This window comes from Ceratotherium simum, chromosome 10 (genome assembly GCF_057802395.1).
Source record: "Ceratotherium simum simum isolate JZ-2026a chromosome 10, ASM5780239v1, whole genome shotgun sequence".
NCBI lineage: Eukaryota > Metazoa > Chordata > Mammalia > Perissodactyla > Rhinocerotidae > Ceratotherium > Ceratotherium simum.
The window spans coordinates 60,401,730-60,419,777 of record NC_141909.1 but is presented as its reverse complement, the minus strand read 5'-3'; the positions used below and the strand labels follow the sequence as shown (position 1 = coordinate 60,419,777).

Here is an 18,048-nt window from a genome sequence, read left to right as displayed (position 1 = left end):
AAATTTATTAACAGTGTGATAAATTCATTAAAAGAGGAATGTATGTATAATGTGCCATGAGAACCCAAAATGAGAGGCACCTGGAAAGGTTCAAAGAAAGCTACTTCTAGAAGGTCATGCTGAGTGAAATAAGAATGGTAGGAATTTGCCATAAAAGTCAAAATAAAAGGTACTGTTGGCTGAGAGAACAGCAGGATACCCTATAAATACATTAAAATAATTTGTCTTCATCACCTTTATGCCACTAGCACCCAAGAGAAAGCTTGGCACATGGTGCCATTCAACAGATGTTTGTTGAATTGAACTATGGTAGAGAGAAAAGACCAGGTATGGTCTTTAGGTAAGTGGAGAAAGGTCTGAGAAGCAGCAATCAGAGAAGGAGAAAGATTTAAAAGGGAACATATTTAGAAGGGTAACCACAGGCAGAATGCAGACTGCAATAAATCAAGGAGTCAGTATATTAAACAAAAGTAGAGATAGTGAATAGACTATTCTGAAAAGATTACAAAATATTTTCAAATATGTTATCTCATATACGTTATCATCTCATCTTACAGTGAGGACATTGAGACTCAAGGAAGTTGATTTGTCCAAGGCTGTGCAGCCGGCAACGGTTTGAAATAACATACGGTTTCAGCTTTTCTGAGTAATTCTCATACTACTTCCATTCTCCTCACCAGCACGGTCTTCTTTTGCTGTCATTCATCCAGTGGTGGGCTTCAGAGAATGGACAGTGTATCTACCACAATATCCTACCAATATTCTGGAATAATCAGGGAGGAAGTAAGAGAGAGGGCTTGAAGAAAATTTCAAGTGTAAATTCAGTGCTAAGAAAAGAAACTAGATATTTCCAAAAAGGATTTGAGGCAATGAGTGCAGACTATATAGAATCTCAGTAGCAGAAGATATAGAACATCTACAGATCTTACAGTTTAATTCAGTTTGCCTATGCAAATAAGTTAGTTAAACTTTATTCTTTAAGTCAGAGTTCCCCAACAGGTATGCAGGAAAGGGTTCCTTCCAGGTGTGTGGTGACATTGTTCCCCTTAGCCCTTAAGGTTGCAGGTCTACAGGTCTAAATTCTTTTCTATTTACCACAGTGTGCCATACAACTATTATGGGAGTCTGTGAGCCATTGTATGAATAAGATTGGCAGCACTGTTTTGCGCTACTTCTAAGCAAATGATTAATAAAAAAAAAAAAGTTAGTGTAGGCACCTTTACACCTTAAGATATTATTTATATTATCCACATATTCAGAGATGTAAAACACTAGAATTAATTCTTTATTATAATTCAGTACCCAAAGACAAGGCCAAATGATGAACACTGCCAATTTAATTTTTCCTCCTTTCCAAACATACTAAAATACTTGAAATAGATTTAACAAAGATATACTGTACTGGGTAAGCTTCAGCAGTTAAGTGGTATTTTTTATCTGAATTAAAAGTTAAATAACATTATGATCACTATATACAGATATAAAATGGAAAATAACATAAAAACATACCTGTGGGGCATATCCAGGAGGCACATAAATAGGAGGCACAGAACCATTTGGGGACATCATTGGAACCTGAGCAGGACCTAAATGGGTCACAGAAATGATGTATTAATCCAGGATTACTTAGCAAGCTAAAGTTGAAAACAATTTGAATTACACTTTGAATACTTCATCTAAACTAAACACTCAAACTAATAGTGATTGTATTACTATGAAAAGAAATTCACATAATTCACCTGTTATAAGATATAAAAGCTTATCTTGTAAAGTGTACTGATTACTCTTTACCTGCAGCTGTGTTTCTCAAGCGTGCCTGGTGATCATAACAGTCACCTGGGGAGCTTTTTAAAACACAGATTTCCAGGCTCTCCTAGTGATTCTTACTTAATATGCTTACAACGGGGTTTTGAATCAGTATATTTACTTGACAAATATTCCAGGTGATCTTATGATTGTGCAAGTTTAGAAACACTGACCTAGAGGAAAATCAAACTAAACTTTGCATATAAAATCAATGAAAGATATAAAAGGCAAAATTTTGAAAAGCAATAGGAAAAATTGAGAAAAATTCAAGAGAAAAAAGCAGTAAAAGGAAGACGTTAGAAATTTGTAACTTGCTTTGTTAGGGTTAAAAGCCTCTTGTGTAATGTGTTAAGTCATGTCTGTGGGGACTTGAGAGCAAAGTCAGAGAAAAGCTATACATGTATCTTTAGCCAAAGAAAAAAATTTTTTGTCTTATTCTACATTTCCTTTTATTTTTATTTATTTTTTGTTTGTGAGGAGGACTAGCCCTGAGCTAACATCCGATGCCAATGCTCCCCTTTTTTCTTGAGGAAGACTGGCCCTGGGCTAACATCCGTGCCCATCTTCCTCTACTTTATATGGGACGCTGCCACAGCAGGGTTTAACAAGCGGTGCATTGGTGTGCGCCCGGGATCCGAACCTGTGAAGCCCGGGCCGCCGCAGCGGAGCGAGAGCACTTAACTGCTGTGCCACCGGGCGGCCCCATACATTTCCTTTTATTTTTATAGTGCTATCCTTTCCAAACAACTTTTATAAGTATTCTCTCGTTTACCTTCTCTCTTAACCTTTCTGGTATAAAATAGGCACTTTTGGAAGGTGTGTTCTATTCTTTCTAGGGAACTAAAATCTTACTAGCTTTACATAACTTTTTTAAGAATTATCTCACCTTCACATACTTTTTCCTTGCAACTTCAGACTGCACTGCCCCTCACCCACTAGTTTTTAATAACTTGGAATGAAACTTTCTCAAAGAGCCTAATAGAGGTACCCAAGAGTCCATGAAGAATACAATGAGGGACGAGTTCCTTTTATATGTAGAATTTCAACCTGCAGAGTACATATAGCGGATCTCAATTATAAAAAAAAAAAGAGGAAGAGCTTAGTCATAGGACAGAAAAGAAAGAAATTTCACTGGCAACATTATACATACTTCAGAAAAACAGAATGAAGAGCATGAAGGTTACAGCAAATCCAGATTACAGCCACTCTCCTCTTTCTAGGGAGGGGTGACCGACTGAACAACAAAGTGGTGGTGGGGGAAGGGGAAGGGAGGTGAGAAAGAGGAAAGAGAATGTAGGAAAAGGGGGGTGCAGGAGGTAAAATCTAAACAGTGGTAAGGAAAAGAGGGGGTGAGGAGAGAGAGAAAGGCAGGAGAGGACAAAAGCAAGAGGGGAGAGAGGGTGGGGCAAAAGAGGAGAGGTAGCAGGAGAAAGGGGCGGGTAAGGGAGAAGACAGGAGGAGAGAGAAGAGGGCTGGGAGGGAGGGAGAGAATTGGAGGGAAAAGAAAAAAAGGGGTGGAGAATGGGAGGAGAGGAAAGAAAGAAAAGGTAGGGAGGGAGAAGGGAGAGAACAAGGAAAAGACTCAACTCGTTAAAGGGAAGGAAGGAGTGTATGTGTACGTGGGGGCGCAGACTACCAAATTAGGCTATATATAACTAAAAAAATAACTTTTCAACAAAATAGTCTTCTCATCCAAAACAAGCCCACCAAATACATGAAGTTGTTCAGAATGTTATATTAAAATAGCTAATTATATATATAATACTAATTTATTATGTGGCAGGCCTTTTATGTATTTTTTTCTCCTCATAATTATTCTATTAGGTAAGTATTATTATTATTATTACTCCCATTTTCCAGATGTGGAAATTGAGGCAGAGAGGTTAAGCTTGCCCAACTGGCAGAACTAGGATTCAAAACCAGGTAGCTTCATTTCTAAGGCTATATCTCTACTACATATTTAGTAAACATTAAAGCACTATGTATTAATGGCAACTGATATAATTTGAGGCTTAAGAACTATGCTCTGATGCTTCTAAGGGAAATCAAGCCCTTCATTATCTTTATATCCCTGAAAAACAAGAGAGAAAGGAACAACAAAATTTTCCTAAATTTAAGCCAACACTACCTATTAATTTACTAAACAAAACTTGCGAGGTGCTTTATACCTCTAGGCAAGAAAGGCTTCATTCAAAATGCACCTTTTAACTCCCATATGCTGGACTCAAGAGAAAATAAGAACAGTTTTAAACTAGTGCTCATTCACTTCTATTAGCTAATTTATATAAAACTACAGTAAACTAGTTTTCTGAATCCTGAGAGCTTGCTTACATATTCATAATACGCAAAATTTAGTTGGGAACCAGAAAGAGAATTCATTGAAAATGGTATTTGTAATCTTAGTAAAAGGAATTAATATTTATTGAGCTTCTATTATATGCGCCAGGGACTGTGGTTCCCTTCACACGTTGTCAAATTTAATCCTTATATCAAGTCATCAGAATAGGGGTTCTTTTTGTTTTTATTTTTTAGCCAGCAGAATAAAAAATAACTTATTGCTGATTACATTTAAAATTGTAAAACTACAAAACTGCTTTGGATTGCCCTTCTTTTACTAAAAATATTAATATATAAATACTATGCAGCTACAATTCAAACCATATTGTACTTTGAGAGCTGCTAAAATAGTTTATAATTTAGTAGTACAAAATTCTACTTTATCCTTTAATTATATTTAAGCGTGATACTGAAAACAGAACACAACAAACCCAACCTAAAATAAACCAGCAATAAATACATTACTAGTTGCAGTCCAGGAATAACGATTAACTCATCTCCCTTTGAAGTAATCATTTCACTCTAGCACGTAAATTTTCTTATCCTGAGGCAGAAACGGTACAGTTATATATTTTTTTTAAAAGGCAATTCATGGATACCATATTTAATATATAAAATACGGTGTGAAGTAACATTAAACACTGAACACATAAAACTCCCATTGTGTAAAAATAGTAAATACAAGTATTGATGTTTAGAACTACAATATTTACAGCACCATTTCTGTTGCTATTTCTGTCTATAGTAGCAAAACCCTAAAACCTTGCATACTTCAAGATATGAATGCTCGGTTACTTTCTTGTTTCAACAAAACTTTTTAATTTAGAAGTAAGAAAAGATCAACCACAAACCCTGATTAAACGCAGTGAGGGGGATTTTGTCCCGATGAGGAAGCTAAATCTGTTACAGACTGCACCATTAAAGGCACATACGGCACAAGAACATCTGAACAACTGTAGATACACCTGGCAACTCCTTAACAATCTACATGATTTGAGCAAAATCTACCACAAATCACAGAGCTATTGATAATTTTTTAAGAATATATTTCCTAATCCAAAACCTTGCAGAAGAAGAAACAATTCTATTCACCAATTGTCTTAAGAATTTGAGAAGCCCCACACCTCAATTCCTTAAAAAGTGCCATCAGTGACTTAATAAAAACGATATTTCATCTAATAAGTTAAATTATTCTTTATTTTTTCTTCATTAGTATACATTCAACTTAAGAGTTTTTTTTTTTTTAAACAAAGCTACAAATTTAAGTTTAAATTCTTAAAATGCAACGGGCTGCTGACGTGCTACACATTCTCTTTATAAGCAAGCTTGCACAATGGCTTCCAAATAATCTGATACCAATTTTCAGATTTTAGTTGTAAAAATAAAAACAAAGTAAAATAAAGGCGTTGGAAATGAATATTCTGTGGAATATAAAATCAGCCCAACTCTAAATACAGTCTTATCTTTTTATAACTACATGGTAACAATTTAAAATATTTTTACAGCGATTGATCTGGCATCTATTGGAAAAAAACACACGGCATGACATTAATACAATGCTTTCTATGTTTTAAAATAAAAACAAAATGTTCAAAAAGAGTCAGCAAATCTTACCACTCATTTTGTTTTTACAGTAGCAGCAGAGAACAAGAAAATCCAACAAGGAAACAGCGTAGTACACGTTAACAGCTTTAATTGGAGAACGGTTTGGTTTTTTTTTTTTTTTTGCAAAGCTGTGAGAGGAAAAGATCCTTTGACCGAGTCACGTGATACCTATCACGTGACCTGCAGTGAGCCGCGGAAAAGGAAGGAGAAAAAAAGCGAACGTTCCTGCTGGCAGCGTTTCAGGTATAGTAAATGATTAAATGATTTCTATTGCGGCTGCCTTGAATTTGACGATCTTTCAGACTTCCTTATGAACCACTTAAAAGCTCATCGGAATAGACGTACGGAAATATATATTTGATGTAAAACGATTCTCTGTTTTCACTTTCCTCCGATAACATCACAGGCACTATCTTCTAATTCAAATTTTATTATCCAGCCGGCTGCTTAGAAAGTTTAGGACACATATAACATTTATTAATTTAGAAGATTCGATCTCAAATGTCCTTGTGTAACTTGATCCACCCTCCACACTCAATCCTTAAGGAATGCCCACAGTACACAAAGAATTATCTATAGGATAGAAGCTTGATCAATGTGTTCCTCAAATGTGGGATTTATGTTTCAGGCTGGCATCTGCCTCTCCAGCTAATAAAAGCTACCATTTTTATTGTTGGTTTCACTTTCTTTTTTCTGATTTTTGTTTGTTTCTTTTAAGATTTAACCTGGACGTTAATACAGATACATAGTGGATAGCATTCTCGCTCATATCCATGAAATCTGAAAAGACAGGGTTAGGCTCAGAGCACTCTACCCAAGCACAGGTGGAGACCAGGAAGGAGACCAAAGATATCCAGTTAAGGAGAGGAAAGAAGACTAAGAACTTTTGGAGGTCTTTTCATTACTTTATGGTGCCATGTAAGTTAAGGAATTTACAAATAGCTAACAAATATACAGGTAATGATAATGACTGTGATTCGTAATAAATTGCACAGTGGAAAGAAAGTGGATTTTGGTTATCAAAAGACCTAAGTTTTAATAACAGCTTCAATATTTATTAGCAAGGCAATTTACTGCTCCTCTTTGAGTCTCAGTTTCCTTCTGTAGAAAGGTTAAAATAATCAACCTCATAGCATTGTTGTGAGAATCAAATAAGATAAATTTAAAGTTTAAATTAGATAAATTTAAAGTGGTGCTGGTTGGCACCACTCAATAAATGATAGTTATTATTATAAGTAAATGTATGATCACCAAATGTTTTCAGAAATAATAATTATATAGTGCAGAGTATGTGCCAGGCACCATTCGGAGTGTCTTACATGTGTTAATTCATTTAATCCTCACAATAACTGAAGTAGGCATCATTTATAGGTGAGGAAACTGAAGCAGAATTCAGTTAAGTAACTTGCCAAGGGCACACAATGAGGCAAAGCCAGGATTATCTAATAATAAGGCTATATTAAAAAAAAAAATGTAGGGGCTGGCCCCATGGCATAGTGGTTAAGTGCGCGTGCTCCGCTTCTGGCGGCCTGGGGTTCGGATCCTGGGCACGCGCCGACACACCGCTTGTCAGGCTGTGCTGTGGCGGCGTCCCATATAAAGTGGAGGAACATGGGCACAGATGTTAGCTCAGGGGCAGTCTTCCTCAGCAAAAAAGAGGATTGGCATGGATGTTAGCTCAGGGCTGATCTTCCTCACACACACACACAAAATATGTAAACCATGTTCAAAAAGGCCCAGTCTCCCAAAAAGGTGGAAAAGAACTGGCAAAAGAGAACCTGGAGCAATAGGTTTCAATAAATACATGCCAGATACCCCAGAGGAGATAAGACACTGAAGGACCATTCTCACAGGTGGGCAAGAAGGGTAACTGTTAACTTTTAAGTTCCTACTAAAAGGCAAGGCTTCCTTGAAGAAGAAGACTTAAGAGCAGAGAGTCTCCTGGTCTCAACAGAATCTGCTGGTAAATGTTGGACTCAGCCTCCCAGTAAACCCAACCATGCCTCTGATCTTCATTTCCTAAACAAAAATGCGAGCCCCTGCAGCCCACTTCCTCATTTTGGCTCACATTCTCACACACAGCTGTGTTTCCATTTCATGACTCTCTTTAACTGATGATCTCCTCAATTCTTTCCATTGTACTCACTAGAATCTTTTCCTCTATTATAAATCAATTTCCCTATATCTTCAACTTTTTACAGAACACTGGTTCATGTGTTTCCTTTAAATGAAACCTGACTCTCCCCTAGGACAGTTTTTCCAGCAGCCCCTGAGAGCACAGGCTTCCCATTCTCTCCTGAGGCAGTCTCCAGATACCCCAAGGCTGCTTCCCATTACCACTGTTGTTCCCATTTCATGCTCAAGTTTCTCTTTCTTTGAGATCACGCCATCTGAGTATACCACCCTCTACCCCTTCTCACTGCTGTCATGCTCAGCCCTCATTTATCGAGAACTTGAGCACAATGCTGACAGTTTTTTTCTCTATCCCAACTCTTGCCCATCAGCACAATGAATTTAATGTCCAAAAAACTTAGCCTCAAACTTTCTTGAAGTCTTCTCTAACATTCTGTTTTTAGTAAGCCATGTTCAAAGACACATCCTGGAACTTATCACTTAGAATTCCACTATCTCATCTTTGAAATCTTCAACTTTCATGTTTTAGTCTCTGGCCACAATATCTATCTTTCATCTCTCTAGTTCTCTTTCTTCTATATTTGTTCTTTCTCATAATGATCTCTCTTTTCTCCTCATCCAACAATGCCTTCAGAGCCTGATTTCCTTTCCCATCCATGTCTTCCTTTTACTTCCCTTCCCTCGAAAATCCCCAATTTTAATCAATCAGATAATTACCTTATCTTATCTTAGATCTGAACTCTAGAAATCAAATGGTACTCAGCCTTGCATGTTTATAAATTTAGTTATCTCCAACCTTAACTGAGCAGTCAGCACTGCTCTGGAATGTTTTCAGGAATTTATCCTAATAACCTATCTTGTTTTCTAGAATGATTATCAGACATCTTCACCACTCTTTAAGGACCTTCCCAAACTGGACCTCAACCACATATCTCAGCATGAAGTTGAACTCTTTCAATGTTATTTACAAACTTTTATTTACAAAATTGGTCATTTCTGTCTTGTTTGGTATTTTCAACTGTCTTCAGTACCCTTCTAACAAGACTTAGCTCTATACCCTTACTATCCTTACAGTTGGCACAGAGTTCTAATGCCCAGTATTAGTGACACCGTCCATACTTTCAAGGACTTTTCAGTTCTAATAAGGAAAATATAAGATAGATGTATTTTATGTGTCCTAAAGACTTTGTTAATTCAAGAATGTGCATCAAACATTTTTTATAGGAATAAACATAAAGTGAGAAGATGCATTGAGAACATTACAATTATAGGAATGCATTATGCAATAATGAGCATACTTTTCCTTCTCCCTTTCTTACCTGATTATATGACAATTTTAGCAAACTTAAAATGCACCTGCTTTTTATTTTCACAACACTGTCTCAAATATTTTGCAGAGGCTCTCTTAAATTAATAGCACGACATGTCACAGCAACTGTTTGGACTTCTTGATTACATTTTAACACATTAACTATTAGCATTCCTGGACTACTGATTTTCAGGTAGGCTTGTCAACACAAGCACTACCACTATATTTGGGTGACACTGTTTATAAGCACTTACTGAGTACCAACACTGGTCTAAGTGCTTTAGAGAAATTAACTCATTTAATCCGCACAATATCCCTATGAATAGAATAACTATTTCCATTTTACAGGTGAAGAAACTAAGATACAAAGAGGTTAAGTAACTTGCAAGGTCTCAAAGCTAGTAAGCTGTCAACAGATTTAGGTAGTTTAGCTCTGAAATCCATGCTCTTCACCACTACATTACACTGCCTCTGTTGTTTAGGATATGACAAATATTACAAATTATAAAATAAATGAGAAAACTGCAGTACAATTAACACCAAAATTCACTTGAAGATAAACCACAAATAGAAAAGCACTGAACCACAGACAGAAAATCACTGAACATTTGGATGGAAGACTCCACACAATACTCCCCAAATATCTGCTAATTGCATATAATGATAACAAAGCAAAATGTACCTAAATGTATCTCACTGAAACTGTTGGGAAGAAAGATCCTAAAAGTTTCTAGTGAGGGATATCATACGGAAAACAGTCAGTGAATTACATAATAGCCAACCTGTTCCAAGAGATAATTTAAGATTTAAGAGAGAAACATAGAACCAAAATAAAAGCTAGAGCCAGCCCTGATGGCCTAGTGGTTCAAGTTCGGTGTGCTCTGCTTCGGTGGGCCAGGTTCGGTTCCCAGGTGCGGAACCACACCACTCATCTGTCAGTAGCCATGATGTGGCAGTGGCTCACATAGAAGAACTAGAAGCACTTTACAACTAGGTACTGGGGCTTTGGGGAGATTTTAAAAAAAAGAGAGAGAAAGATTGGCAACAGATGTTACCTCAGGGTGAATCTTTCCCACCCCCCCCCCCCAAAAAAAAGTCTTTAGGTTGAATAAATTTAGCTTAATGAAAAATTCACTATATTATCCTTATTTTTCCCATTTCTTATACTGGTGAAATTTCCCCAAATCTATGGACAAGGATTTGGGAACATCTCTTAGTAATAAGAGAGAGAAGGATTTGTTCTCAAGGCTGACTGAGCTTGGGTAATGGAAGAGGGAGAAAACAGAGGAGAGGTTGCATAACCATATTGCCATTATTCAATCTAGGACACTTCTGAAAGTGAAAGAGGGAGCTAAAAAATCATTAAAATTACATAATTTGGAATAGTTCTTTATTGATTGACAAATTGCTTTTATTATATTGAGGGACATGAAAAGGAATTCTATTAAAAATATTAAAAAATTGGGGCCGGCCCGGTGGCGCAAGCAGTTAAGTGTGCGCACTCCACTGTGGCAGCCTGGGGTTCGCTGGTTCAGATCCTGGGCGCACACCGATGTACTGCTTGGCAAGCCATGCTGTGGTGGCGTCCCATATAAAGTGGAGGAAGATGGGCATGGATGTTAGCCCAGGGCCAGTCCTCCTCAGCAAAAAACGAGGAAGATTGGCAGATGTGAGCACAAGGCTGATCTCCTCACCAAAAAAAATATATATATATATTAAAAAATTAAAACACTATATTAAAAAACACATATGTGAGTACATCAAAGAGCATTTTATAGACTTCTTTATATTCAATATCAGAATATGAAAGAGTAGTATTAGCAGAACAATTATTCTTAGTACACATCCATGTATTTTAATCAATTTGTTAGCTATATCTGTCTGTAATTCCATATCACTGGCATTTAACTGAAAATTTTCTTTTTCCAATATAGTCTTATTTTAATTCTTTCATAAAACTGCCTTCAACTGTTGTATTTTATGATCAATAAATTTGAAGCTGCTGATAGCTTCAATTGACTCTTTTCTACAGTATTTTAATTTAAGACTATAATATTTGTATTAAGAAAATAATCTGATCCTGAGGTGCTATCTGGTGAGCTGGGAGCAAATTCTGCTAAGTGGAGGATATTCTCAGCTCTATTTTTTTTTCTTTTTGAAATGTGTAAATATTTCACTCAAAATATTTTCACTGGTACTGTATAATACCTTCAAATATTTTTACAAAGAAAACTCACTGAATTGCTTCTACTTATGATTCTTTTGAATGTTTTACCAAATTTAGATTTTTTTTAGCTCACTATTGCTAAAAGGGTTTCTTGCAAAATAAAAAAGCACTGCCACTAATAGTTATAGATTTATGTAATAAATGACAAAACCATTCAGACTATTTTTTTTTTTTTAAAGATTTTATTTATTTATTTTTTCCCCCCAAAGCCCCAGTAGATAGTTGTGTGTCATAGCTGCACATCCTTCTAGTTGCTGTATGTGGGACGTGGCCTCAGCATGGCCGGAGAAGCAGCGCGTCGGTGTGAGCCCGGGATCCGAACCCGGGTCGCCAGCAGTGGAGTGCGCTCACTTAACCACTAAGCCACGGGGCCGGCCCCCATTCAGACTATTTTTAATATATTTTATGGCAGGGGTATTTAGATTTTATTTCCTCCATATATTTCATATTCATCTAACCTATATACTTTCCACTGATCCCTCCAACTGGTGGCCTGGTGACACCAAGTGGCCAGCAGGGGCAGCAGCATCACATTCTTCGATAGCCACCACCACCAGAAGACTGGAAGGAGTTAGCAGTCCCTAGCCCTCTATACCTAAGAGTACTTTGCTTTACTACTAAGTATCTTAACTGCTATCCTTGACTTGCTTCTGGCAAGGGTCAGGAAAAGGGAAACAGTTTATTCTGGTTGCCTCTGAGATTTAAGCACACGTTACTGTGAAAACAAGAGATAGATAAACTGCTTACTAGAGGAGATCATGGCAGAAGCTGGAAATACAAAATGATGGTTGACCAGATGCATCACAGCTTATTTTAATGGAACTACTAATTATACTCTGTTAAAAAATGAAAAGTCTGGGACAAATGTTAAACCAATTAGACACTGAGAGGTATAAAATGGGACTGTCCTAGACAAATTGGGACATGAGGTCACCCTATTAAAGGGAGATGATTATTTGTTAAAGCTACAAAACAGCTGGCAACATTTATTCACATGAAGCAAGCAATTAGCACAGGCCTTGGGTCTACACAATTTGGGAGAAGAATGAGGCAGAAAGTTATTGAAGAAAACAGAAAAAGATCAAGGTCATTATTCACTGCTTAGATGTTGAGGGGCCTTTCTTTTCCTTGAAAATTTATTACTCTTTTTTAAGGTTGGATAAATTAGACTGCTTAAATTAGGGGACTAAGTATGACTCAGAATTATGGGTAATTTCATTTATCTGTATACAGGTAATTGAAAATTTCTATAATTAGATTTGCTAAGCATTTAGATGTATCAGTGATAAGCACACTAAGTAGGAAAAGTTTGAAGAATGACTATCATATTATCATTAGAATCTACCGTGAGGACCAAATTGAACTGCATATAGATAGAAAACTTGAAGTAGGAGATGTGTTTACTAAGCACCTGTTTCTAAACAAGAAGTTATTTTTAGTGCTCTTATTTAGAAAGCTACAAAGGCTGTGATATTAATGTTCATGAATGCAGCAGGTTGTGAACACTACTATTTTTAGTATCAGTCTATGTGAACAATGATGAATCATTCTTTGTTCTTCTAGTAGGAAACAGTGCTTGGGATTTACTGCAGCACATTAGGTTAACTATGTCTCAATAACTGCAAACCCACACGCTGACATCACACAAGCAGTGATATGGATCAATGACGCAAATCCTGTTAGGATCAAACATTAAGGCCACAGGGGTTGGAAAAAAAAAGTGCCCATGTGACAGAGGAGACCAGTCATCCAACATGCACAGACTGCATTAAATCAGTACTGCTGATGTTGAAAAGGGTTGTGCTAGATTCTTTTTTACATAATAGCTAAGCTTTTTCAATTTAATTATAGATTTTCCACATAGCAGACTATATTTATCTTTAAGTTTCGTCACAACTTCTGTGGTTTAAGGTCTGGACCTTTTAAAATATGTTTTAAGGTTCCACCACCCACATGAGTAGCCAGGCTCTTCAGACAGATCTTTTGCAGAACGTGCCAACATTTATTAAGCTTTTTAAATAACATGTTGTGATTGACAAATAACATTTAGAGCACAATGCCATGGCCTCACAATTCACTGCTACCTTAGTCTTCTTCCCACTGACACATTCTTGGGGTTTTGCTGTTTTTAGTTTTACTGAAAGGCATCTCAATGAAGTTCAGTTTGCATTTTCTTATGAGGAAGACTGAATATCCATATTAAACGTTTAAGAGCCATTTATTTTCCTTTTTTGTGATCTGTCTGTTCCTAGCCCTTGCGTTATTTTCTACTGATTTGCAAGGGCTCTTTATACATTTAAGAAGTTAGCTCTTTGTGATAAGCTGCAAACATTTCTCCTATTTCTTTGTCTTTTACACCTTTCTTTATGCTGTTTCCCTCCTCTCCCAAGAATACATATATATTCTTGGATGCTAAAAGGATGGGTTAGGGTGGCATTGGGGATGAGTATCAAAATGTTAGAAGTTGGAAACTGAAGCTTAAGAGTTTGCTCAAGGACACTGTTTCTGAAAATGTGTTTTGTAAAATCTGGTTTTATAAGGTGCTTTTAAAAAAGGATTCCATGTTCAAAAGAGTTTAGAATGTGCTGCAAACGACAACTACCCCTTGAAAATTCATGATGAATATTGGCATGTTAAAGGCATTGGTAAGGTCTACAGCAAATAAATTTCTTTTCTTCTTAACATCTCAATCTTACTGGCCTTTTTTCCTCCTAGAATACCTATTAACAATCCTACAGTACCTGTTATACTGCTATAGCCTTAAAGGGAATAGCTAAAAGAGACCTGTATGTTTCTCTATATATTCTTATACCCTCTTCTTCTTTCAGCCATCCCTTAAATGTTATGTCTCTCATGCCTCCAACTTCAATCTCCTTTTTCTTCTTACTTTGCACACTTTTCTTGAAGAACACCTTCAAACTCATGGCTTCAAATTACATATTGACAAATTCACCATTTCCATTCTGTGATGATTACTTTTATATGTCAACTTGACTGGGCTAAGAGATGCTCAAAAAAGCTGGTAAAACATTTCTGGGTGTGTCTATGAGGGTGTTTCCAGAAGAGACTAGCATTTGAATTGGTGAAATGAGTAAAGTAGATGGTCCTCCCTAGAGTGACTAGGCATCATCCAATCCATTGAATGCCCAAAGAGAACAAAAAGGCAGAGAAAAGGCAAATTCCTTCTCTCTGCTTGAGCAGAGACATCTATCTTCTCCTGCCCTTGGACATCAGCATTCCTGGGTCTCAGACTTGCAGACTCAGACTGGCACTGCGATCAGCCTACCAATTCTCAGGCCTTCAGATTCAGACTGAATTTCACCACCAGCTTTCCTGGTTCTCCATCTTGCAGACGGCAGATCATGGGACTTCTTGGCCTCCATAACCACATGAGCTAATTTCTATAAGAAATCTCCTCTCATATATAGCTATATATATATATATATATATCTCCTATTGGTTCTGTTTCTCTGGAGAACCTGACTCATACACACTCCAATCCTTTCTTATGAGCAAGAGCTATAAAAACCAAATGGTATTTTGAACCTTACATGCTCAGAAATAAACTCATCATTTCCATCCTTCTACCCAAACCAATTCTTTTTTTTCCTTCTATATTTATTAGCATAGTGAAAGACACTGTCATTTATCGTTTTGCTCAACTGACTGTGAAATTTGTAAGTCATCCTAGTCTCTTCTCACTTGAGAAGACACTCAAGGGACACCCCTTTTCACTTGAGCCCCCACATCTCATCCTTATTACTACTGTTTTGGTTATTTCCCTGTTTAAAGTCCTCAGTGGCTCCCCATTCCTTTCAGGATAAAATCCAAAATCTTTAGCATGGCATATAAAGGTATTTGTAACATTGCCTATGTTTCCATTTTTAGTCTCATTTTCAGACACTCCTCTCTGTATTCTGTTCTCCAATCTCTCTCTCTAGAGGAGACCTTTTCAGTTTCCTCTAATGTCTGTGTGCTATGCCTTTGCACATGCTATTCCTTCTGCCTGTAAGATATTTCTCTATTTTTTTCCTCCCAACTAACTTCTATTTCTTTAAGTATCATCTTTTCCTGGAAGCACTCAATGACTACTCCAGGCTGGGTTTGGTATTCCTCCTCTGGTCTCCCACATATATCTGGGCATATCTAATTTCAACCTAGTACATATTACCCCCTCTGTTTTAACTGTGGATTACTTGCCTGTCTCCCCCACTACGCTGTGAGGTAGGGTCTAAGTCTTTTAAATGGCTCTCAAGAATGAGTTCTTCTTCAGAACAGGAAAAGAGATTTAGGGCAAATTCTCTCTCCAGGAAAAGAGCATGCATTTAATTATTGTGTTTTCTGTGTTCTGGCAAGCACCTGAGCATGGGAGACTGAGTACAAAAGGGTGAGGAATTCCAACATATTAAGACTAAAAATAATGTTATTGAAATATGATGTCTTTCATTGTAATAATAAAGGGATTTTCCAAAAATGTTGAAGGATTATATGATAAAATGAAGCAGAAAGGGATGTCAAAGACAGAGAACTTTGTTGATCCATATAGAATGGAAACAGGATTTGATTAAAATTTACTCTCTAGGGGCCGGCCCCGTGGCCTACAGCTTAAGTTCGGCTTGCTCCGCTTCAGCAGCCTGGGTTCAGATCCCAGGCGTGGACCTACATCACTCGTCAGCCATGCTGTGGCTGCAACCCACATACAAAGTAGGGAAAGACTGACACAGATGTTAGCTCAGGGCTAATCTTCCTCAAGCAAAAAAGAGGAAGACTGGCAACACATGTTAGTTCAGGGTGAATCTTCCTCATCCCCCTCTCACCCCGCCCCCCCCCCCCAAATTTACTCTCTAAAAGTGAATCAACATCTTCAGATGTTGATAATGTTATTGCACAGGTTTTTGGATCAGACTTCTATGCTAAAATTATGACTCTGGCAGACAGTTATGTAACCTCTGGAGCCTTAGAGGAATTAACACATACCTATAAGGAAATCTTCTACCACCACCATTATTACGTTACTGCATGGCTCTTATGGTTAATGGAGGCATGTTTGGATGTGCCTTAATAAAATACCATAACCACAGTCAGGGGCACAAGTTATACTTTTGTAGATACAGGAATGATCTTTCTGAGAAATGAAACTACGCTTAGTGTTAGTTGCCACGATAGAGGAAAATGAGAATTGTGAGGATGAATCCTAGATAAGTTGGAGAAAAAATGATTCTTCTACTCCATATATCTAGGTAAGTAATAAAAATCACATTCAACATGTTGCCATATAAGGAAAGGAACCAGGAAAGATCTTTTCTGTTTCCTGGGAGAATCTCTGCAGATGGTACAAGGGTATGTAAACCAGATTATGTAAATTCATGGTAGTCTCTTTATAACTTTATATAAATGTTCTCTGAACATCCTGACAAGCGGTGCATTGGTGCACGCCTGGGATCCGAACCCAGACCGCCAGCAGCAGAGCGAACGCACTTAACTGCTACACAACGGGGCTGGCCCTAGAATGCATAATTAGTATTTACCTGAGTCCAAAATTGTGGCTGCAGTTATTACAAGGCTAAACTAAGGTAAATCTCTGTATTTGTAATTCAGTTGCCCTTCCCCCCAGGAGATCCTTCTACTGAAGCTAACTTTAGAGAGTCTTTTTTATTTTTTTGTTTGTTTTTTTTTGGTGAGGAAGATTAGCCCTGAGCTAACATCTGTTGCCAATCCTCCTCTTTTTGCTGAGGAGGATTGGCTCTGGGCTAACATCAGTGCCCATCTTCCTCTACTTTATATAAGGGATGCCTGCCACAGTGTGGCTTGCTAAGCAGTGCGTAGGTCCATGCCTGGGATCTGAACCTGCGAACCTGGAGTGGAGCGTGCAAACTTAACCACTATGCCACCAGGCAAGCCCCTGGTTTTTATTTTTAATAAAGGTAATCTTTCTAGACACTCTTTCATAGGGTTAGGAAAATGTATGTAAAGTACAAAGTCGGTTTGTAGTAAATACTGGTCTCTTTCCCTAGCACACCTTCAAAGAAGGGTTTGGTTAAATAGAGAGGATCCAAAGAAATACATCTTCTTCCATAAATACAGCCTGGCTTATACTCATACATTTCTGGGATCAACAAAATCCTCAACGTATAAAGTCTTTTTTGCCCTGGGTTTCTTAGCTGTCCTTCTGAGTGTCAGAATTCTTTAAGCCATTTCTATATTATGATATCAAATTTATACATCTTTTCTTCCACCCCCTTGATTTTTAAAAACTTGTCAAACTACTACTATTTAATTATAAGCTTGGTATGTCCCATTTTTTTGTTTTCACTAGTTAAAAAATCCACTTATCTGCACCAAAATACACGGTACAACATTTTCCTGAATGAGTGCAGGGTCTCAGCTTTAAAGAAAAAAAATCTATAAATTTTATTAAAAAAAGTTGGATGAAAACTTAAAAGGGGTTAAAACATCATTTACGATTAATTAAGCAATTAATATTTGTCAAAATTATCAAATTATACAGAAAGTATAAAGGAGGAAAAAACTCCTGTAATCCTACCATACAGGGACAGGCATTTGAAGGAAATGTGCCAAAATTATTTTTGATGCATATATATTCATTAAAAGTAATATTTTCCTTATTACA

At 37.1% G+C, this 18,048-nt stretch overlaps 1 protein-coding gene across 2 annotated transcripts in view; it reads right to left on the bottom strand.

Moving 5' to 3' along the window:
* Window positions 1-18,048, bottom strand: part of FNDC3A (fibronectin type III domain containing 3A) — a 181,259-nt gene that overhangs the window by 63,874 nt on the left and 99,337 nt on the right. The window contains exons 1-2 of one of the 2 annotated variants that reach the window (XM_004433663.3): window positions 5,758-5,873; window positions 1,510-1,586 (exon numbers count right to left, since the gene is read on the bottom strand). In XM_004433663.3, the coding sequence (XP_004433720.1) occupies window positions 1,510-1,586; window positions 5,758-5,764 (84 nt within the window). In that variant the 5' untranslated portion in view covers window positions 5,765-5,873. Of the gene's footprint in view, window positions 1-1,509; window positions 1,587-5,757; window positions 5,874-18,048 lie in introns of those variants that run through there. The other variant, XM_004433662.3, reaches the window with a different exon arrangement.